The following is a 22,728-nucleotide window of genomic DNA, read 5'->3' as shown; positions in this document are numbered from 1 at the left end:
TCTTTTAACCTTTTTTGGTGAATTGGAAAGTTTTATTCGTTTCTGACCCCTCCGCGAGCATCCGGTCAACCGTAACACGCGTCGGCAGCAGTGGGTGTGCCAGTGTATTGGTTTAACCACGCTCACAGGACGAACGAGGGACACAGGACTTGCTAGCATTATCTGCCCCCTCGCTCATGTGTCCCCCAGCGTGGAACCAGCTGTTGGTCACGCACCGTTGTCGGTTGGTGCCCTACGAAGCCGAACAGATCCGGTGCTCGAGTGAGGTCACGATTTCGTTAACGAACCGGTCGGCCATCGCATTCGCCTTTCGCTGGTGAACGTGGGTCGCGCAGTTTTTCTCAGTATCGCTGTTCCACTCGTCCGGAGTAGAAGCCGCGGGTTCCCCAACAGAGGCCAATCCCAGTTCGGTTGGGCTCCGGCGACGATATAACGGAGCCACCCTGGAGTAGCCATTAGCCTCCACAGAATCCTGCTTCCTTCCTGCCCGACGACGTTTGGTGGTATGTCCAAGACGTCTGACAAACATCCAGTACCGCTGCGGTGCAAGAGTTGCGTTCGGCCAATGGCCGAAGTGTTTCGTGACCGATTGTGATTAGGAGACGCAAAGTAGAGTGTCTGTCTGCAATGAACGGTGCACAAGGGTCGTCGACGAGCACAAGAAATGTATGCAGTGATTGTATCGGTCCCCATCAAGATCGTTCCTTAGGTGGACACTTGAACGCATGCAACGCTAATTATTACCAGCACGTCACGTGCAATTTGCGTTAGTGTGTTAACATTTCCAACGTCTGCTCGGTCGCTTCAAGTGCAGAAGGTGATCGATAAGAGTTCGTAAGCGTAAGTGGTCGCTTTGATGTGCTAAAAACTGCTACACAGTTTAGCCTTTTATTGCCAGTTACGCATGAGTGGAATTTTTAGAAAGGAATTTGAACTCTCAGCACGCGTGAGCCGAAGGGCAATGAATCTGTAAGATGGGGCCGATTGTCTGTACAAAATCAAAGTTTAATTGAGCTGATCTTTTGAGACAAATTTCTTGCTCTTAGGTAACGAGATCAGGCGGGTTTTGGTCGGGCTTTAATCAAAGTTGTTATGGCAAGGACCGAAGATCAACTGAGGGGTTGAGGAAAACCTGACTGAACGATCGAGTGACTGGTTCCGTACTTCCACCACCTAATGAAATATTTGTGTGACTTCGAGAAAACAAACTCTAATCATACTAATCGATTGACGAATACTTAATTCATTGTGGAGGTTACACCCAAGCTGAGCAACAGTGTCGTAAAAGTGTGTCTTTAAATAACTTCCATCGAACCGTTTCTACCGGAATGTGGTATCCACGAATGGAACGTTAAGTCTAGCATGATGGAGCGCGGTTCAAACACTTCCGGAGTTTAAATCCCGGAATGAATATTATTGACCTTGTGACCGAAAATTGCATATATTAAACGGGAACGAATGTCACGTTGTATTGGAACACAGAAACCGAAGAACAAACATGGCCGAAAGGACCAAAAGCCCAAAAATTGAAGGTTATGAGGGCTGAATTCAATGTTGCTTGCATAATGAGACGGGATAATATTGTTTCGGGTGATTTTGAGGCGTCGGTCGATTCGGGCGGACTGGCGGAAACCGTGCCACCCTCCCTGGAGTACGAATGGAAAAGGGAAAAGCCATGGAACTCATAAACAAAACGAATCGAAAGTACCCCCATGCCAGGGATAGACCGCCAACTGGTGAGACTGAAACACGTGGTAGAGCAGAGGTAGAAGAGCGATACATAGTGTTATTATTTGACCTGAAAAGGTGTAGTCAAAAGACGAAAATTCGGGTCATGTTTCAGTGTACACGCTGAAAAAAAAATGGTCGTCCATTATCGACATATTCGAATTCCGGTTGAAGGAGAACCCCGTTCCTATGGAACAGTTGGGTAATGCAATGTTTTGCCAACGCATAGTATGCCATGATTCCGTTTTCGGTAGTATTTGAAAAGTTGAAAAACTGGTGAATCATAGTATCCCTAGAATTGTAGGAAAAATGCTGAAAGAGGTTCATTCTCGTACATTCAACATTACCCAGTAAGCATTTTTATGTGCCAAATTTGTTCGTCTACGGTGCTTTTGGATATCGGTTTTTTGGATACTATTTTCTAATCCCGTGTGTTTTTTGGTCCGCGTGGCGCGCACAATGGAATGTGCTGACGTTGGGTAAGTGTAGTAAACGACTCGCTTATAGTTTTTTCTGGAGCACACATCATCGAAAGTGTTCCCAGTTGCAAGAAGCCCACACGCATAGCGAAAGCGATTAAGGTCAACGGAGGCAACTTCAAAAAATAATCGAACTGTATAAATAGGTTTTATTGATTAAATAAACGGCCGACATTGGGCCGCTCCAACGGTGGTTCGTGATAATAATGCAAATTTTTCAAAATCATCCCCTACGGTTGATCCTGCTTCAATGCTCCTTGAAAATGGCGTGACCTTAAACGTGACGGCTGCCGACAGTGTGGACTGCGCCGAACCATCTTTACCGTTCGGCATCGCGAACTTACGCCCAGAGGCTTCACTGGCACCGCCATGTGCTGAGGTGCCAATCGTCAGCGAACCGTCCTGCTACCCCGCAGCTGAACCGTGCTCCGAAGCCCCGATTCACGTCGATCAGCGCTGTGCCAGCAAGATGCCCCAATGCAGCAACTGCAGCTGTGGAATGTCGGGCTGTGTGCCCGTCAAGCGAGTGGTAAGTATGCTACTGGCTTTAAGAATGTGGTTAGTAAATTTTTAAACCCCGGTTTCATTTTTACCCTCCAAGCGCTATGTGCAACCACCTAAACGGGACTCCTGTAAACCGGTCAGCAGTTATAAAAAGCCCGAGATCGAGTTTGGTGGGGATTCGGTCTACAAAACGTCCTTCCACACCGACCCACAGTTCGCCGTGAATGCGCGCCCGTTACCGATAAAGCCACAGTCCCACCTGGCGCCCCATCCTGGCAGCTTGGAAAAGGACACCATTACTACGGTATGTTGCTTTCCGAGGACCCGAAAAGCGCCTTACTTCCTGTCTACCTGCCGCGAATACTATGGGATTTTTTTTGGCGTACCTTTCAGCTCTCGTACCCCGGTTACCAGCACGCCGAACGTGCCCAACCAATTGTTCCGGTTGGAAACACGGTCATCCAGCCGGGACCCCTGCAGGAAGTGACCACCACCAGGCATGACTATGTGGCCAAAACGACACCGAAGCGGTACAAAATTGTCCCTTCCGGACACATGCACGTCCACAGTGCACCGTTCGAGAAGCAAACGGTCAACAAACTGTCGTACAGCTGCCCAAACATGGCCGGATATCAACCGGCTCGTTCCTGCAAGCCCGTCCGCCAGTACGAACGGTCCGAGAGTAAGTGTTGGTGGTGTGGTGCGTGATGGAATGGGTGTCACGGTGGCTAATCACGGTCTGGTGAACGTTGCAGTTCCTATGGAATCGGAAACGACCACCAAGCTTAGCTATGGTCCCGTCTGCCTGGCCCCCAAGGAAGACACGCCGTGGGCGCGACGTGGCAGTTTTCAGCCACCGATCGGTGCAATGGGCAGCGAGACGACGTACAAGAAGAGTTTCATGCCCAGTTGCGCATCCGAGCGGGCCAAGCTAGTGCTACCGTACAATAACCTCGCTGTACCTGCCGGTTCGGGATTCGAATCGAGGACGGTCTACAAGGAGAGCTACCACAGCGCTTGCGGAGAGCGTCCACCAGCGATACGGCCGGTTTCGCATCTACGGATAGTGGACCAGAAGCTGGACGACGATACGGTCTACAAGGTATATCCTAGCTATGTCGTGGATCATTCCGCATTTTACTAGTTACGGAAGCGGCCACCTGCCGGAACGTGCAACCACGAAACGGGGTTGTCCCACACGTCCTGGCTCTAATACTTGTGCCGTCCGTAATGCTAGGGTTTTGTATTTGCTCCATTGTTTAGTAGCTTGCGCTAAGTACATTAAAACACTCTCATATCGATATTTCACGTAGACGTGACAACTTCCACCGCCACCGGTAATGGGAGAAGGTAATTTGAGCAACGTATATTAAAAACCCCTCATAGCAGTAGTCACACGAAGCGCTCAAACCAAAGTTTGCCGCCCCCGGTGCACGCCTGACCCTTCTAGTTCGGAGACAAAGCTTCGAGATTCTTAGATCTATTGGAGGATGGCAAATATGTAAATACGATTGCTCTACACGCCCCCCTTTTGGTTTCCTTCACCTTCCGGAGTTCGCTGTGCATGTGTCCTTAGAGGCCATTGCTGATTTGCTATCGAAATGTACTTGTTATGCGTTTCTTACTCTTAGATGTCTTTCGCTACGCACTGCCATCCGGAACGCCAAGCACCGATACTGCCACGCCCTGCCTCGCTGATGGGTGAAGGGCCAATGGAGGAAATGACAACACAGCGGCACGATTTTGTCAGCAAAGCACCAACCAAACGGGAACCCATCGTACCGACAGGGTCGCTGACCATACCGGCGGGACGAGTTGAATCTGACACCGTTAATCGGCTGTCCTATCCGGCCACGAACAAGGAAAACATCATTCCCACAAAGTCCTGTAAACCCGTTCTTGTATATAAGCGCCCGGAAGGTGAGACACTATTGAAGCTGGCAGCCGGGTCGTTCCGAAGTAGTTCACTCAATGCATTCTATTTTCCCCTATAGAGCGCATGGAGAGTGATACGACCCAAAAGCTCAGCTTTATGCCCGTCTGTCCGCCTCCGAAGGAACACTACCCGTGGGCGCAACGCAAACTGTACCAGCCGCCAAATCAGCCGATGGACTCCGACACGGTTCAAAAGCTCAGCTACCCGGCACCGGGCCAGTTTATCGAAGAACCGTGCCCTGGCAGCATGGCCTCCTGCTGTATGGCTTGCAAACCTGCCGATGTTAACTGCTGCTCAAACATGGAAGGCGATTGCATTGCCCCAAGTTACCCGCGAGCCGCGATCGTGAAGTAGTTCCTGAATTGTTACCCTTCCCAAAGTGGGCTGCATTGAAATTCCTGTTTCGGAGAAGCGACACCGTTGGCATATTTTTACTGGTCAGATGTTCAGCAACTATGGATAAATTTTAGTGTAAAATACATTTTCCCCGTGTGGCGTCTGTGGAAAACTAGGCTTAAAATTGAGGTGCAATGCTACTTCCAAGTTGCGCTCAAGGGCTGAATGCATGCTGTTAGTGTCAGTTAGCCCGAGATGTGCAGGATTTAGTATTAAAGCGATCACATTGCTGGTCGCACGATGGTTGTAGTCTAAATCGATAGAATCGCCAAATAAACTTGATACCAAAACGAACGACCAACGAGTCGTTTTGAAAAATTATAAATATTGAAAAGTATTGAAAGTAGAGGCTAACCCAAATCTGCACTCTTAACAACAAAGCGGACGCTATGGAAACCACCAAAACAACTGCATTTCAATCGAAGCACGCGTAGACTTGACCCACTTTCAACGTTGTTGCTTGCCACCAACTCTCACGCTGAGTAATACGGAGAAAATGCTCAGTAGGCCAAAGTAAAACCAATTTGAAATCACTCATTTGACCGGTCGCGAGCGCACAGTTCCCTGTCCTGTTAGGGAACGAACTCTGGTGGTAAAATTGTTTTATAAACATTGGCGTTATCAATACTCATCAATAGAATCGCACGCATTACTGTGGCACGCGCGACAAGTCCTCTTATTCTCGCTCTCACACACTAGACCGCGACGCCTGCTCGCTGCGTTCCGGGCACGATTATTTCTTTGCACAATGAACGGTACAAACACAACTTTGGGGTGATTTCCGGGGTGTTTTGTGTGTTATATAAACGATTTTTCTTGAAATTTTGGAACTTCTTATACAACACCAATACTTCACGGCCTTCGCTCTGTCATGCTCTCCGCGCCTGCTACTTCGACGTTTGCGTCCACGCAAACACAATGCAACAAAACAAAGGATATAATTTGATGTAACCTGCAAAAACCACTCGAATATACTCTCTGCTTGGGTGCGGTCAGGGGTTCGGCATCCTCGTGTGGGGTTCTGCGGTTGGCGGAGTTAAAAGAGTTAACGGAACTGCTGCTGCTGAGGATGCTGTTGATGAACAGATCAGATATCGTCGATCGCATCGCCCTCCTCCGAGGAGCTGTAGTCGTCGCCGAACTCGATATCGTCATCCATGTCGTTTTCGACGAACGTGACCGTTTCGTTGATGCGCACCGATTCCGGGAACTCGCCGTACGTCTTCAAATTTCGGGCCTCATCCGGTGTGTATTTGAGAATAACGTCCGCTTTCGAGTCCTGGTAGTCGCGAAGGCCGATCAAAATGATATCACCCTGATTGATCCAGACCTATCGAAAAGGTAAACAGACCCGAACAACGAAGACACACACAACCACACGTTAGCATTTTCCCTTCGTTACATGCATACGTGTGTATGCGCCGAGCGCATTTGGCGTTCCCTTGCCATTGAAGACAATGCGCAAATGCTTGCCAGCAATTTCTGTCACACCAACGGTAGCCCCTTTGCGTTCCGGAATGTTCCGAAAGCACTGCACTCGTCGCTGTATCGTGTGTGTCACGGACAGTGGGGCGGAAATGGCGTTGGCAAGGCCGTGGACCGACTCACCTTTTTCCGCAGTTTGCCACGGATGTGACAGAGGCGCTTGACACCGTCGAAGCACATTGCCTCCAGGCGGCCGTTGCCCAGCATTTTTGTGACCTGTGCGTATTCCTGCTCGTCCTCCTTGAAGATCAGTTCCCGCTTCTCCGACTCGTTCTCGTTCTTACCGCGACGACGATTTTTACCTCCCTTTCCCTTATTCTTCGGCATGGTTCAGTGGCTAACACTATCGGTGGCTCTGACGTTAGGTTCCGCGACCGCACGGTACGGTAAAACTGCAGAATAAACGCAGGCTGCTGCGTCGAAGCGAGAAGAAACAACGAATAAACGAATAAACGAGCCAACTCGAAACAATAGCGCACGTTGTGGGCTTTGTTTCGCTCGCGAAATTGCACGAGCTTACCGAAAAGATTGCTGCCGATGGCGTTGACAGGCGCGTGGATCGAAAAGACTTGCTGACGAACGGCGCGGACTGGGACCCAGATTTTCGAGCAGCCAGTGCTGTCAAACGGTCCGAGCGATTCGAGCGGCTAGTTAGTTTGGTCTCGGAACTAGTAAAATGTTCGAAAAAACTACCCTTTTCTAGTTCCACATATCGCTTTCTTTTTTAGTGTTTCTTTATTAGTAGCTCAGTTCAACGCTACGGTCAGGAAAAACTGACAAACCAGCTCGAAAACCGAACCTTGGTGCAACTTTTCGCTCCACCTAATACATCAGATTCTGTCGAAAACACAAAACGACAAGAACACGCACACACACCACCGACCCGACCAAGAGCTCTACTCGTGGCAGAGTGAGAAAACCGATATGAATCCCTACGGTTGCGCGCTGTCAGCGTGTGCGCCGGAAGGTGATGGCAATAGCGCTGAGCTAAAGGCGCAGTTCGCAGTGCAAGATGTAAACTTTCTGTACCAACGATACACACACACACCTGCGTAGCGCAGTCGAACAGATGTGATAGACACCGTCGGTCCGGACCGTGGGGTCACTCCTTTGTGTAGACGGTGCAATTTGTTAAATCAAAATTAATGTGGCCGCCTGCCTGCGATGCAAAAGTGCTTCCGAACTCCCGCAAACCAATTCCCGCAGAACGTATCGGAATCGGAGCGCGGTGTTGAGTAATTCACCTGCCATCCGTGGCCGTCTGTGCTTTGCCATTGGTTCGCATGCGTGTGCGTGTGTCTGAAATGACGGGTTTTTTGTTGTGTAGTCGAGTGTCGAGCACAGAAAGGACTTGTGCATTTGCGTCTCAGAAACGATCGTCTCCAACTTGCGTTCAATCGCCTTCTTGAAGTTCTTGCGACTACGGTCTTCGGCCACGGTGACTCTACGGTCACTAGGTGGTGGCCACAAAAAAAGCCCCTTGCCACGGGTAGGTGTCAGATGGTGTGCCAAAGAATACCCCCGTTCCCCGAATGTGTCATCAAAGTGTAGCCCCAGGCAGGCAGAGACGAAAATACTCTGCTCCCGATTCCCGGCAACTCTTGGTGGGTGGCGAAAATCATAACTTCGCACGCATCTAGTTAGCATAGTCCAAATCTCAGCCAGCGCAGTAAACGGGGCTGACATCTGTAGGCACTCTGGAGAGGATTGTTGCTCTGTCGCGACGGTGAACACATACAGACACATACCTACCGCACACACACACATACACCCGGACCGAGACTTGCACTTGCACTTTGGATACGATAACAGTTCGCAATCCGCCGTGGCAGTCCCGTTTCCGCCGTCTGTGTTTACCTTGTAGTGGTTTCGCGTGGCAATCAGAAACCGGGCAAAATGTAGAAACCGGGAGTGGCCGACCAAATGGAAAAGTTCAGCTAACACCGATCGTGCAGCGGGCAATCGAGCGTTATTTTGTGAACACGAAAAAGTGATCCAAGCTAAAATCCCAATTGGAACAATTTTTATTACAACTAAAAGCGAGGCTACCCAAAAGGGAGGGGCGACGGTGGCGGCATAGCAATGGGTAGCAACGGTAGAAGTGAACCTGCGTCCCCGCGCGCTCCAACGTCCATAATGCGTAGTCCTGTTGAAATCGAATGGCTGGAGGCGGACACTTTCCGCGAACTGCTCGATACCGCCATCCAATCCGACGTCGATGCGGTTCCGGATGCACCGGCGGGTATCGACGGAGGCGGCAGTGAACGTGGCGGCACCGTTGGTGGTAAACAAGTCGAATTTCGAACCCTTGCCTTCGAACCACACTAATTTCTTGTCTTCCTATTCCCAGCGGTAAACGATGTCGAAATGGAACCATCACTCTTTGCGGCTGAGAACACGCATGAGTATCGGCCGGTGCGCGTGTTGCGGCCCAACCGTGAGTTTGGCTCGTTCCGGACGTTCGAGCCGCAGATGTATGTGTACGATTACGATCCTTCCCGGTACGGGCTGTACTACGGCGGTGACACCGCCACTGGCCAAGAAACCGATTCCGAATCTCCGCCGCCGCCGCCGCTTCCGCGCCCTCCTCCACCGCCGGCCGAAACGCCCATCACGCAACCGTCGGCAGCCGTGTTCCCGTCGGCCCCACGCACTTCCCGTGCCCGTTGCGATGAGTATGCAAATACCTTCCGAGGATACACACCGTATCGACCGCATCACCGGGAACGCTTTGGTCGTACGCTCTCTGCGACTCACACCGTCAATGCTTCCTTTGGGACCCACGCTACCCACGGCGGAAGAAGTTTCATGAGCAATAACTCTCACCCTCTCCTCGGGGCGAGTCCTCCGCCTCCACCGGTTGCGATGGCTTCATCGAGTTGCTGCCGGCACGGTTACCGACGGCAGCATCTTAGGGGCGACGGTGCGCCGGATGTGCGACCACCGATGTCGGAAGCCGAACCATGTGGAAGCCGACGGAGTTTGAAGCGGTACCACACCGATCACCACCAAGACCCTGAGCAGCCCGCGCGCGAGAGAAGTCGAGGAAGTTGTCCTTCGGCGTCAAACTTTGTGCCATCTGCTGTCGTAGTAATTGATGAACCGCCGCCAGCGGAAGTAGTCCCCGCAAGCGGGCAGCAAAGCGCAGTGAGCGTCATCAAACATGAACATGTATCTCCAAAACCCGAGCCCGAAACACTTCCGCCGCCTCCAACGGGCTCCTCCGTTAAAGTAGAACCGGTGCAGCAGCCTCAGTGCGATGAACCATCGCAGGAGGCGATCAAAATTGAACCAGAAACTGAGCAAACTGAAGCGCAACCAGCTACCCCTTCGGAAGAACCGCGTTCCGCTGGGGATAGTTCCCCGCCGGCGAACAGTCCCGCGGCAGCAGCAAACATAAATACGACAATCAAGCTGGAATCCACCACCGAATGTTCCTGTCAATGTTGTGCGACACGGAGTGAAGACGACAAACAGTCACTGGCAAAACGTTTTCCGTATTACCCCTGTTCTTCGCAAGCCACTGCCACTGCACCGGAAACGGCACGCCCTTCGACGTCACGTTGTACGATCGATAACGTAAAGCTTGAACCCGTTGCCGATCCGAGGGGGGAGGCTGAAAACGGCACTCTCGCAAATGACGGAACAGAGGTCACGGAAGACCGAAAGGTATCAACTAACGTTTCTACGGTCAAGCAGGAACCGCCGGTACCATCCGGTAGTTTCTTCGAGCCCACTTTACCGACCGAGAATGATACCGACGGTGCCGAGAGGATGGCAAATGAAAACCTGCCACTTGCCAGCTCACCACCAAGTAACGATGTCAGTCCGGCGTCAGTTGAGAAAGTACACGAAACACAGCGAGTAGCCAGTAGCTCGAAAACGGAACAGATTTCAAATGACCCTTCGTCTACCACCGCGGAAGAACCAGCACCCGATCCGGTGGCGGGTCCGAGCGGGCTTAACCGTCGCAATTTTATGTCGTGGATGCGAAATGGCGTTGAAGGAGGATCATCGGCGAGTGGCCGTAGTCGATTTAGAACGAGTGCTCCGATGCACCGGTCACGGCGCTACCGGAATCCCATTTTGGACAGTAGCGACAGCGACGATGAGTACGAAACGGAACCGGATGACGTTGTTTACATGGGAGTGCGCTTGGAGCCACTCTGTGAAGGGGTGGACCTCTCCGGGACGAACGATGACATTGTGGCGACGGACTCAAACGACCAACAAGAGTCGCCAGTAGTAGTGCACCAGGCAGTAGAGGACAAGGAAGCAGCGCCTCCGGCCGTAGCAGATCCGAAACCCAAAACCCTTGATGCCCTTGCTGCCCCCGACCTACAGCTAGACTGGATCACGGATACGAGCAGCATTAGTGGGGACAGTGACGATGTCATCATGGTCGAGAACGCATCATCAGTTGTCACCCGTGAACCTATCGATCTGACGAACGATTCCGAGGATGACGAGTCCACGCTGGTACCCGGGCCCGAGGAAGGAAACGTTGGCAGTAGTGGGGAAACTAGGGCCGGATCTGCAGTACCGTCACGTGAAGCCACGAGTACGGAGAAGATTGTTCCCGGTCCGGGAACGCAGAACATCTACCGGGTGCGTTCAATTCAACCAACGATACGGATTAGAGGTTACTCGTCAACCGGGCAGCCACTCTACGGGGTGTATGGTACTGAGCGTCACAGCAGCTGGATGAATGCTGCCGCATCCGCTGGTCTGTCGGTGAGTCGTACCGAACGGCATCGCATCCCGAACCATCGAGCGTGGGACTCGTACCACTCGTCAACGAGATCACCCTCGTCATCGTCTCCCACTTCTTCGGCGGCCTCATTGACGGGTGGTGGTGTGCCCGCACGGCATCTCCACGCGTCGGCCAGTTGCAGTCGCCGTTGCCAGTCGCTCCACCGTCAACCATCGTCCTCGGGGACAGTGGACGAAGCGACTTCCGTTCGCAGGTGTAGCGCATGCAGCAGCGGTTCCGGTGGTTGTCCCTACGCAACAACGTCCGGCATGCGATGCTCGCGCTTCCATTCGACGTCCTACCCGACGGCCGAGCGATCCGCATCCGCTTCACCCGTGCTCAACGATGGTGGTGGTGGTGGTGGTGGTGGTGATGGTGGTGCTGCTGGCTCTGTGATCGACCATACGGCCAACGGTAGTTTCGCTGGTCCCAACCATCACAATCACCACCATCAGCAGCATGCTCAACGTCACCATCGGCGCGGGCAACTTCGTTACCCATGGCCACGGGGCGCTAGTGATGAAGATGACGATGAAAACTGGACCGTTCGTCGCCGCGGCATCTACAACGTTCCACCCGAGCTGCAAATGGCCAGAAATGAGGCACCCATTGATACTGTCACTGCTGCCAACCACCACCTCGTTCACCCATGGCTACCGAAGTCCGAACCGCGCCCAAACCACCACCGCTCATCCGATCACCCCATTGACTACTCTTCCGCAACGCCAATGAATATGGGCAATTCGTCCCGTGGCGAAACACCAGCGATCCGCTTCCGAATGTCGTCGAGAGGATCGGTCTTGCCGCCTCCACCACCACCGCCACCGCCTCCACCTCCACCGCCATTATCCGCCATTGGAGATCCGATGCTGTGCAGCACCCCGTCGTCGGCGAGCGGCCGCCGTCCGCCGTCGTCCTCATCATCGTCGTCGTTGGCGGTTACAAACGATCACAACAACAACCACAGCCACAACAACAATTGTCCGCGCCAACCGCACACCGTTCCCGACTGGGCGAACGCCCAGCCCGTCGAACACGAACGGCCGTGCGTGCAGCGGCACTTCCTGGCGTCACTGTGTATGGCTGCGGCGCAACCGTACGGATACTCCGATGGTCTCCCCAATCTCCCCGTTCACCGTCACCGTGTTCCGCGTCCTCCGGCGTTGTCGTCGTCGTCGGCCACCACCACGGCCGGTCGGCTACTCTCAGCGTCCTACGTTCCTCCGAGCTCCTCATCGCCACACTCGCGCAACAGCTCGACGATGCAGTTGGCACCGAACGGGGCGTCCGCCGCTTCCGTCGGACCCACCAGTGCTGCCACCGGGCACGATTACTACCTTCGTTCGCGCCGCTCCGTCGCCGATCGCCATGGCGTTGGTGAGCGAGGCCCCGTCCCATCGGCTGCCGTTGGTATGGGTCGAATGCCTTATGCGCCCCACGAAAGCCTCTGGCAGCGGCAGCACCACACTCAGGAAGCGCTACGGCGCATGATGTCCGTCGACCTGGTGACACCGGCCCCGTACAGCGAGCTGCAGCGGCGTCAGACGCTCGCCAGCTACCGCCCTTCGCGATCCCCTCCTCCGATCCTACCACCGAGCCGTTACATGCTGCAGTCGTCTCGCAATCCGTCACTCGGTGTCGCCGCCAGCACGTCTTCGGGCAACGGTTCCATGCCGATGGCTTCCGGTTCCTCCGCCAACTTTCACCCACAACTGGCCCCCGGCGTGGCGCCACACGATCAACCACACGCGAGTGGTTCACGGCCACTGCCGGAGGCGATGCCGGATGACAGAGACTGGCAGCAACGAGACGCCGGAGGCCATATTCATTTCCACCATCACAATCAGCCGGGCACTGCCGGTAGCAGTGGAGCAAGTGGTGCTCCCCTCGACTACTGCTACTGGCAGGGATCCCGGGCATCGCATCGGCGTGCCCGAATGCACACGTATTCGCCGAACGCGCTACGGTAAGTGGAGTTGTCCTTGATCGCACCGTACTCCGTGGGTATTTTATGTGTCCCATTCCCTTGCAGCCGCGAGCACCAGTACGTGCACCATCACATGTACCACCACATAACGGCGCAGCATTTCCGCGTGGACCCTCCGCCCGGGCTTCAGTTTAGCATTGGGGTGAGTAAACAACGGCGGCGGCCAGTGTGTTGAGACGTTGACCGTTTATCCGCTCTGCCCTTTTGTAGCTGCGTCCCAGTTTGCTGTCGAGCTTGAATCGGTTCGTGCGCGTCATCGAAGACTCGTGCACAAATCGGGGCGCCACCCAGGAGATGATTGAAACGAACACGTTCCCGCACAAGTACAAACAGCTTCGGCTCGTGTCCGAGACGGACGAGGACAGTGAGAAGTGCACCATCTGTCTGTCACAGTTTGAAGTTGATAACGACGTCAGGTAAGAAGGAGGGTTGTGTGAAAAGAGGCCGCTCAGTCTATGAGAATGATCCTCGATCTGTCTCCCTTTAGGCGTCTGCCGTGCATGCACCTGTTCCACAAGGACTGTGTGGACCAGTGGCTGGTGACCAACAAACACTGCCCGATCTGCCGGGTCGATATCGAGGTGCACCTCAGCAAGGACTACAGCACATGACATGCAGCGGACGGTGCTAGTAGCGGTACGACGACGACGGCGGCGGCCTACCTGTACGATCATCCGGTAATGTCGAGGGACGCCGAGGACCACGTAGTCGATGACGACGAAACCGATGACGATGACGACGAGCGAGAGAGCAACGATGACGAGGAAGACGCAGAGATGAGCATTGAAGAAGACACAGGCCCGGCGCAGATGGCGATGATCGCTGGTGGTAGTAATGATCCGCGACGCGAATGGAACGATGACGTGTGGATCCGAAACGGAGCGATGATGCTCAACGAAAACCGTCCCGAGGGGGGCGAGATCCAGACGTCGTCATCCGACGGCGACAATGACTCTATTGCCGCTCAGAGCGGTTCCTCCGTCGGTGGGTCCGGCTGTGCTGAAGGATTTTTGCTTTACCTTGAGTAAGGGACAGACGAGGTCCGCACAAAGTTGCTCAGTTCTCGCTGTTTTATCGTTCTAGCTTCAGTACGAACGGAGAGTGCGTTGCATGAGTGGTGTGACTAGGTGATTTTTTATGGTTTGTTTACTAATATTCCTAGAGGGAACGAAGGGAGAGATAATGAAGCACCCCGGAAAATCGTCAAAAGGTTTTTCTTCTGCAGGGCGAGAGTGAGAGAGCGAAAGGTAATGTAAGAAGCTATGATGAGTTTAGCAATCGGTCTTTTTTGTTTCGATCAATGCAAAATAAATGATAGCTACAATGTTTGATGTTTGACGGATTACGAAAACTGTGTAGGTTCGATACACACAACGCTTTTAACGAACGATTGCGCACCGAACACCTTAAGGCACATTGCCAGAGTGTTGAATTTATTCACTCTTGAGTCGGCGACAAACTAGAAAACCTTTTTTGCAGAACCTCTTTTATTATACCGTAATGTAAGAGGAACTAAAGAATTATAAGTCCTTTCTTCCTCCACTGTCTGTCGCGAACTGCCCGTTTTTCGTCTTCTATATTCGTTTTTACATCTTATCTGTGACTACTTGATGCGTTGCGATCTATCGTTCTAGCCACAGTTTCTGGTAAGTCCGCCAGGTGCGGCTGGTGCCGGCGGCTAGGACGTGCCATGATATCCGTTTTTACGTGATCGTTCCGGTCTTCTTCAATCGTCATCCCTGTTGTCAGTTACACGGCGGCCGATCGTATGTTGCAACATTTTCATTGTTTTAGTTGCACGAACTCGATTGCGAACATCACGTTTCAGCGAATATACCATCATGCATCATCATTAGCGCTTATTGATCGAATGATTCCACTTGAAGAAGACAGTTTACAGTTTTCGGCGTCCTATTGTTCTACACACTGTTTCCACAACAACTATAACTCCATTAGTTTAAGGTAGTGGTAAGATTGTTTTATTATGCTGTTTATTTTAATTATTCTTATTCTGTTCTCATTTATAGAAAAATGTGGGCAGAGGATTTGTCGTTAATGTCTAGCTTCCTAGCTTCTCACATCCTAAATGTGTGTGTTTTCTATCTTTGCGTCAAAAGTAAAAGGCGCGACAGAAAAAAGGGGTCAGAACACTAACACGACGACGACGACGACAATCTGATGCTACAAACGGCTTAATAATCTGCATAATGCGCATATCTTCCTTACCCTAGGCAGAGAGGAATGAATATTTTAAATAATACAAGACAATCTGCGAAAGAAAGATGTGTAAGGAGCAAGAAGTGCTTACAACACAAAAAGTAAAGTAGCAAAAACAGATCTGCGGATCGGGGGGTGCCAGAAGGCGGTAAAAATAAAATCAAGACACATTCTACACACACACAAGTGGGGCTACCCAACGTAGCTCGAGTTACCCAAACCTACGGGGGCAGGACCTGGCGTTCTTATCAGCGGGTACTTGCTTGTCCGCGCCCTACGCCACGACGTCGCGCCCTTCTACCACCACGACGGCGGCCGCGTAAGGAACAATCCGTTGGCGGATTGACGGTGGTTCGCTTTCGAGGGCCGAGAGTCTTCCTACGGAGTTATGACGAAGGTGGAACCGTTGTCGCGCTCGGTGGTGGTACGCTGGCGTTGGCTCCGTTCGTCGGAAGATTCGTGACTCCCGGTTCCCCGGGAGCGTTGGATGTCGCCACTGTCTCCGCTGGCTGGTTGCCCTCCGCTGCCGATCCACCACTGATCGCGGACGGAGGCGTTACCGAAGCTGCCTCTTCCGGTGATGGCGCTTCGACCAAGGATGTGACCGGAAGAGCCGTGGCTCCTCCTTGTTGCGGCGCGGCTTGTGGCTGCTGCCCTGCCGCCACCGACCCCGGGTGGTGGTGGTCCTGCACTTGGGCCGGTTGGTGTTGAGCCAGTTGAGGTCCAGGGCCAGAGGAGGGGACCATTGGCAGCGCATGGCCTGCTGGAGTTGCTTCGGGCAGCACGGGCCCTGTCGTTCCGTCGCCCGCCGCCGGGGGTCCCGCGGACGGGGAAGGCGGTGCTGCCACTTGCGATTGTTGCTGCTGCTGCTGTGGCGTTCCCGCCGGGGGCATAATATTATTTGGCGTAGTGCCGTCGGTAGTAGGATTCGTAGAGGAGGGTTGAATGGAGGTAGGAGGGATACCGTTGCCCGCTGCTGCCACCGGGATGTGGCTGTTGTTGACCAAGGGTAAGGATGTTGGCGGCGGCACCACCGGAGGTGCCTGGGAGCTGTTGGCGCCAGGCATTGGTGGCACCCCAGGTGCTGTTGCTGCCGGGCCACCAGCGATAGATGGCGTCTGTGGCAGCTTTTGAGCATCTGCGAACATGAATTTAGTAGAGAGAGATAGAGAGAGAGAACAAAACGGTGGAAAAGGTTTCCGATTACGAAATGTCCTGCGCCTAATAGTTATTGCTCATGGTTCTGAATATCGGACTCACTAGCTGCCGGATTGGGCATGGCGTTGTGCGGTACGGCCGTGGCGGCGGAGTGGCCTGATGCAGATGCTGCGGTCGGTGCACCGGAGACCGCCGTCGGTCCTTGGGGCTGCTGCTGGTGCGGGTGCTGTTGCTGATGCTGCAGGTGCTGTTGTGCGGCCGCTTGCTGCTGCTGGGCCGCTGCCGCCTGTTGCTGCTGCTGTTGCCACTGACCTTGCTCCATCTGGAAGCGCTGGTGGGCCTGCTGGCGGGCACGAAATTCGGCCGCCTTCAGCTGCTCGAGGTGGAACTGCTGGCGCTCCTGGATGAGCTGTTGCCGCTGGTACTCGAGCCCTTCCCGCTCCCGTTCCATGGTCGTCTCGAGCTCCTCAAAGTGGCGCAGTTTAATTTCCAGTTTCTTCATCTGTGTCTCCACGAGCAGCGCCACAAGGCTCTTGATTTTGCGCTCCTCGACCGCTGCCAGGTGCTTGGCTTTCACGGCAGCAGCAGCAAGCGCGGCAGCAGCGGCCGCCTGAAGGTTACCCTCGTTGAACAGTTTCGGGTCAGTGTTCTCCTTCGCCACCGTGGACACTGTTGTGGGTGCGGCAGGGGTTTCGGGCACCGCCGAAGGCGCGTCCTTGTTTTCTTTATCTTTAGAGGTGGCCGCAGAGGCGGTACCATCCGCCGCTTGCGCGGCAGTCGGAGTGGCCGCCGAAGGACTACCAGCAGCGTCCGCATCGGTAGCACTCTTTGTCTCGGTTGCTGCCGGAGCATCAGAATCGACAGTTGGTTTAACGGGTTCATCGGTGGATTTTTCTTTCTCTAATAATGCGGTAATTGGGACCATGTTATAAAAAAACGAAAAAATAATACAAAAACAATTAAAGGAAATGTTCCAAACAGAGAAACATACAAAACACCTAAAGTAAAACACATCTTAAGAATCATAATGAAATGTAATGATTAAAATAATTGTAATAATGTAATGATCAAAGTTTGACCGCCATGATGGATAATAAAACTGAATCAATAGAAAATTACCGCTTAAAGATGAATTTAAATAAAAAAAAAATCAGAATTGCACGGCAACCATCGTACACCAGCGTATATTGGACTCGTTTGAATTTCTGGTGTAGAGGACGTTCATACGGAAATGCGCACTTACCCGCGGTGTCCTCTTTCTTAGATACATCCTTCATCTCGACGTCGGTATTGGTGGTGGATGGAGCGCTGGACGGACCAGCATTCGCCGACGAACCGCCCGGAGGGGTGCTTCCTGCGGCAGTCGTCGCCGCAGAAGCGGCCGTTGCCGTCGCAGCCGGCGATTTGTTTTCCCCTTCTTCAGCTTCCTTTTCTTTCTCCGCGCCGGTCCCAGCGATTCCACTGTTGGTGAGACCGGCATATGGATCGAACTTGCCACCGAAGCTCGACTTCTCCACATTCTTCAGATGTGCATCCATCATCGAGGCCGGCACTTCGTCCTGGTTAAAGTAAAATGGATCAGTCAAACCGTCAAACGGTTGATGGCGTATTGGGACGTATATTTTTTTTGCGCGGCCTCGCATTCCTCATACCTTGATGGCGGCAAACTCCTCCATTGCAGCCTTGGCAGCACTGGCCGCGATGCGCGGATCGACGACAGACGCCAGAAAAGCTACGGTCGACATGATTGGATTACCAGCCTTGCTAAACGGAATCGGCTGGTACGAGAGCGGTCCGAGGAACGTGTTATCATCCTCGAGGTACGGATCTTCGATCGGCAGTCGCAGAAAGTGCAGAATGCACTCGTCCTGTGTGCGTGAACCGACGTGTTCACACACCTTGTTCCAATCGTCTTTGTACATTTCGAGTCCCTCGAGCAGCAGCAACGTTTCCTGTTCGCTCCACTCGCGGGACATACTGGCCGCCGTCCGGTTGCGCATCGCAGCCGGCTTCCTCGTGTATTGATCCAATCGGAGACCAAACTGGCCGTTCGGGTCGGCACTGGGAACGCTTCCCGGTTCCACCTTGATACCGTCGGGACCGATGATTCCGGGCGCACCACCTGGCCCTACCGGTGGCCCTACCCCACCTAGGCCCGGTGGCCCAGCGAGCATTCCTCCGACCACACCAGGACCCAACGGTTCAAGATCTTTCTTTTCACCGAGCGGCTTCTTGTCCAGATCGAGCAGACTTTTCGCCGCCGACGGTTGCGCCGTCTTGGGCGGATTGATTGGCTGCAACCCGGACGGTGTATCGCTCAGCACGTGGAAGTGCGACGTCGGCGGTGGTCCCATGGGCGTGGGGCGCGAATCCGCATCGATCTGGTAGTTGATCAAACCCCACTGCTCCAGAAACGCATGCACACGCATGATTGCGCACACGTCTCCGGCCAAGTTGCGCCGACAGGCCGTGCTCGTGAGATACTCGGTCGGATTGAGACGGTACGTGTCGATCATAAAGTTCCGGTACGCCATGTAAATTTCCGGTGTTTTTGATTTGTTTTTACCATTAAAGAACTCGGGTAGGGCACGCTTTTCAACGACATGGATCGAGTTGTAGTCAAACCAAGCGGCGTACGACGGGACGATGATGTGATGCGTCTGCTCCGTCACATTGTCCTCCAGGTCATCCTTGCCTTGTGGGAAATCCTGCGTGTTGCTACTGTCACTCGTCTTTCCGGCTTGGCTATCCTCTCCACCGGCTGCCGCACCGCCACCGATTCCACCGGAAACCGAACCACCAGTTCCGGTGGCACGATCCGCATTCGACCGCTCAACATCATCGTCTAAATCCGTCACACTGGCATACTTCATCGGCAGCATATCGGGGTCACGCTTCGGTTGTGGCGTTGCTGGGCCCGATGCCGAAGTGCTGGAACCGGCCTTCACTTCAGTGATGTTGGTTTCCGGTACCGGATCTTCCATGTCCTTGGTCAGATCTTCCGATTCCTCGTCGTCGGCACGTTTCTTTTGGAAGGCCGGAGAGCGGTAGCTTTTGCGCTTGCCACCCTTTGCCGCTGGCGATGGCGATCGTTTACGTTTCGAGTTGACCACCTTTGGCGTTTTCTTCACCTTATCCTCGACTCCGGTGGACATGAGATCTTCCACGCCTAGCCGATGCGGATGCACCTTCTTGCGACCCGCTTCGTCTACCTCGTAGTCCTCCTCCGACATCCACTCGTTGTAGTCGTCTAGATCGATCACCCACGAAGCGGACACACGCCAACGCTCAGCGGGCGATGGGGGGCTGTCGGGGATGTTGTCCGGCAAATCGAACGTGTTCGGTACCCAAGTGTCGTACGACTCCGGGAAGTAGTACCAATGGATCATGACGTGCTTGTCGCGCCGGAACATGGGCCTCGCATAGTCCTCCGGCAGTGGATCGATCACCGGATAAATGATGTGCGTCGCTTCCTCTTCGTCGTTCGTGATTTCACCTTGATGGTTTGTGACGATGTCGTTAATTTTGGTCGCCGTCGCCCGGTCCACCTCTGGCCGGATGTAAACCATGGGTAAACGCATGCATTCCGCCTCAATTAGTGCCGTCTCGATGTCCAGTACCATCTGACCGATCGGATCCTTGCGCATCGGATTCTTGTTGACGGTGAAATCGAACTTGCGCCAACGCTGCTCCGCCTTGTATCGGTACATGGTCGATAGGATGTGGCAAAGGGCGCCACCTGGCTTGAAGTCCATAAAATATCGAATCTTCGAATCGGAATGAAACAAAGCAGAGGAACGGCGTGAGTGAATTGAATCCGATCGAAGTAGAATAAAACACAATTCTCGTCCGTCTTACCGGCAACCGCGTCGTCGGAGGGTCCTGGGAGTTCTTGCCCAGCTTAGCCTCTTGGTACTGAATGAATTGGATGATGAGATGAGCTAGCGATTCTTTCGTCGGTGGATCCGGTGCGAGGTTCTAAAAATATAGGATCAAAGCAAATCGACAATAGTAATAACATTATAACGCAATGGCCAACGAGCATATAACATAAACAGAGGGAGTATCGCTTTGACAGGTCCGGACGCCCGGCGGCATCATCAAGCCACACGGACACGGATCTGAATAATGACGCAAATCACGTATTCCTTCTTCTTGGCGATCTCAAACTCAAATCTGCGATGCTAGATTTTTCATCCGAAAACGGTTCACACGGCCGCTTTTCGTGGAGAAACAACATTACGACCAGTGCCACTTTCATCAGCATCTTGACAATGACAAAATGGCTCGCAGCCCGAAGGGGGCATCTCCGCAACCCAACACAAACGCAAAACACCGTACCTTCTTGCAATGTTTCTGGAGCCACAACCGCACAGTTTCGAAGCCCTGCAGCGTTTCCGGTGCCGTGAAGAACTCGGCATTAGGATTTCCATCCTTTTTCGGCCCCAGAGACACCATTTCCATGGGTTAAAGGGATTTAGTTTCGCCACCGACACTTTTCACTGCGACGCTTACGAATACCTTCTTTCAATCTTTTTTTTGTTTATGTACCGCAAAATGGTGAACTGACAGGACGCCGTACAATTGCTGTTCAGTGGATATGTCGACACCCGCCGCTGACGGCGTAATCGGGATTAATCGTCCTTGTACGGCGTTGCTTACGATGAAATAAGGTCTTTTTGCCGCTTTCAATCAAACCACTCTAACTAGAAGTCCTCTGAAGTGATGGACAATGATGTATTCAAACTACTTATTCTTCTTCTGGTAACACGCAACCACTTTTACACATAATAAAACAGCACACCGAGAGCAGACCATTTCGCTCGAACCAGCAGCAGCAGCAGCACTGACTAGTTCCTGTCAAAGCCTTCACAACGAAATGTCGACATAAACGTGAAATATTTCACTTCATAAAATAAAAAATTGGATTCGTTTTTTTGGGCGCATTTTTCTCGATCACGATTGTACATTAGGATTTTACACGATATTAATGGGTGATGTCATAAACCACCGCCTTGACTTGTTCCAGATGTTCCAGAAACTACGGTATGCAGATGTTAGTTTATGTTACTTTTTATTGCTTTTGTTCTTCCATTCTTCCAACCAACTGCATATCTGCTGCACATTGGCAGCCTGTTCGGCAAGGTCGTTGTTTTGTAGCACGAAAACGATCTCCTTCCGATAGGAATCGCGGGCCTCTTCGAGGGGTGTCTGGAAAATTTCACATTCCATGTTCGACTTAAGCTTCCGTTCGCTGTACTCGCGCTGTCGCAAACGATCGTACAACACGTTGGTGGAGCAGCACGTCACGAACACGGCCGCAAACCAACGTTCCGGAAAGAAATCGGAACTGTGGTATTCGACGATGTTGCCACCGCGTTGCATGATGGGCTCAAGTAAGTCCAGCAACCGGTCCTCGTCCATTACGGGACACTCCAAGTCTGCGTCGTACTCCTCGACAAAGCCATTGTCGACTACGATCTTGCTGACGTTCTGCAACGTAAAGTCAGGCGCCAGCTTCTCTCTGAGCAACCGGCACAATTCCGATTTACCGGTGCCGGGTGTCCCTGTAAAAGCGAAGCAGTCAAAACAGGCCAACTAGTTGTTTAAATTGTTCTTGATTCCACTTACGCACCTGTAATTAGAATATTGGGATTTGGCTTTGCCATCGGAACGAACACGCCTACGGAAACGAGCAATCCGCACACGATGGCCTACACCGGCGACATTGTTTATGTTTCCAACGCACTTGACAGCAGTAAGGATTGCTGTCAGATGGTATGTAAAATATGAAATTTAAATGCCTGAGCAGTAAGTCCGTTCGACGAAACTTGCTTAATCGTGCTAGTGCATCGCCTGCAACTTGATTTACTGTCAACCACAATTATAATCAATCAGCAGCACTTTTATTGTGTGCACTTAATAATGTTATTGGACGATGGACATGTGGACTCTTTTTCATTAGTGCCAGAATCTTTAAGAGCTCTACGGAATCGACTTACCTTTTAAGCTTTGCTTATTCATTCGATTATTTAAAGAATAACAAAACAACAAAATCCTGTAAAAAAAGAATGTACGAGACAAT

The 22,728-nt window shown here is 52.6% G+C and overlaps 5 protein-coding genes across 6 annotated transcripts; 2 read left to right on the top strand and 3 right to left on the bottom strand.

The window, feature by feature from the left end:
* Nucleotides 1-2,457: 2,457 nt before the first annotated feature.
* Nucleotides 2,458-5,001, top strand: LOC128270125 (stabilizer of axonemal microtubules 1). Its single transcript, XM_053007530.1, has 6 exons — nucleotides 2,458-2,736; nucleotides 2,809-3,015; nucleotides 3,105-3,393; nucleotides 3,467-3,813; nucleotides 4,343-4,631; nucleotides 4,706-5,001. Exons 1-6 carry the CDS (start codon nucleotides 2,458-2,460, stop codon nucleotides 4,999-5,001), a joined length of 1,707 nt encoding a protein of 568 aa, XP_052863490.1.
* A 795-nt stretch (nucleotides 5,002-5,796) lies between these two features.
* On the bottom strand, nucleotides 5,797-7,110 carry LOC128272084 (eukaryotic translation initiation factor 1A, X-chromosomal). 2 transcript variants are annotated; one of them, XM_053009816.1, is made up of 3 exons: nucleotides 7,049-7,110; nucleotides 6,652-6,941; nucleotides 5,797-6,373 (listed from the first exon to the last, which is right to left on the bottom strand). In XM_053009816.1, the coding sequence occupies exons 2-3, from the start codon at nucleotides 6,853-6,855 to the stop codon at nucleotides 6,131-6,133; spliced, it is 447 nt and encodes a 148-aa protein (XP_052865776.1). In that variant the 5' UTR covers nucleotides 6,856-6,941; nucleotides 7,049-7,110; the 3' UTR covers nucleotides 5,797-6,130. The 2 variants fall into 2 exon arrangements, with proteins under 2 accessions (XP_052865776.1, XP_052865775.1); XM_053009815.1 differs by having other exon boundaries at nucleotides 6,652-6,938; nucleotides 7,049-7,098.
* Nucleotides 7,111-8,664: 1,554 nt separating this feature from the next.
* LOC128270124 (E3 ubiquitin-protein ligase Arkadia) lies at nucleotides 8,665-14,599 on the top strand. The gene is made up of 7 exons (XM_053007529.1): nucleotides 8,665-8,812; nucleotides 8,879-9,265; nucleotides 10,049-11,618; nucleotides 11,700-13,247; nucleotides 13,314-13,410; nucleotides 13,479-13,684; nucleotides 13,756-14,599. Exons 1-7 carry the CDS (start codon nucleotides 8,665-8,667, stop codon nucleotides 13,877-13,879), a joined length of 4,080 nt encoding a protein of 1,359 aa, XP_052863489.1. The 3' UTR covers nucleotides 13,880-14,599.
* Nucleotides 14,600-15,287: 688 nt separating this feature from the next.
* On the bottom strand, nucleotides 15,288-21,107 carry LOC128271959 (SWI/SNF complex subunit SMARCC1). Its single transcript, XM_053009653.1, has 6 exons — nucleotides 20,985-21,107; nucleotides 20,502-20,621; nucleotides 18,296-20,410; nucleotides 17,887-18,202; nucleotides 16,746-17,543; nucleotides 15,288-16,623 (listed from the first exon to the last, which is right to left on the bottom strand). The coding sequence occupies exons 1-6, from the start codon at nucleotides 21,105-21,107 to the stop codon at nucleotides 15,872-15,874; spliced, it is 4,224 nt and encodes a 1,407-aa protein (XP_052865613.1). The 3' UTR covers nucleotides 15,288-15,871.
* A 603-nt stretch (nucleotides 21,108-21,710) lies between these two features.
* Nucleotides 21,711-22,325, bottom strand: LOC128273688 (adenylate kinase isoenzyme 6 homolog). Its single transcript, XM_053011712.1, has 2 exons — nucleotides 22,279-22,325; nucleotides 21,711-22,210 (listed from the first exon to the last, which is right to left on the bottom strand). The coding sequence occupies exons 1-2, from the start codon at nucleotides 22,310-22,312 to the stop codon at nucleotides 21,711-21,713; spliced, it is 534 nt and encodes a 177-aa protein (XP_052867672.1). The 5' UTR covers nucleotides 22,313-22,325.
* Between the last annotated feature and the right edge of the window lie 403 nt (nucleotides 22,326-22,728).

Source organism: Anopheles cruzii, chromosome 3 (assembly GCF_943734635.1).
Source record: "Anopheles cruzii chromosome 3, idAnoCruzAS_RS32_06, whole genome shotgun sequence".
Classification (NCBI taxonomy): Eukaryota; Metazoa; Arthropoda; class Insecta; order Diptera; family Culicidae; genus Anopheles; species Anopheles cruzii.
The sequence above is the reverse complement of the archived record's forward strand: the minus strand, read 5'-3'. Positions and strand labels throughout refer to the sequence as shown.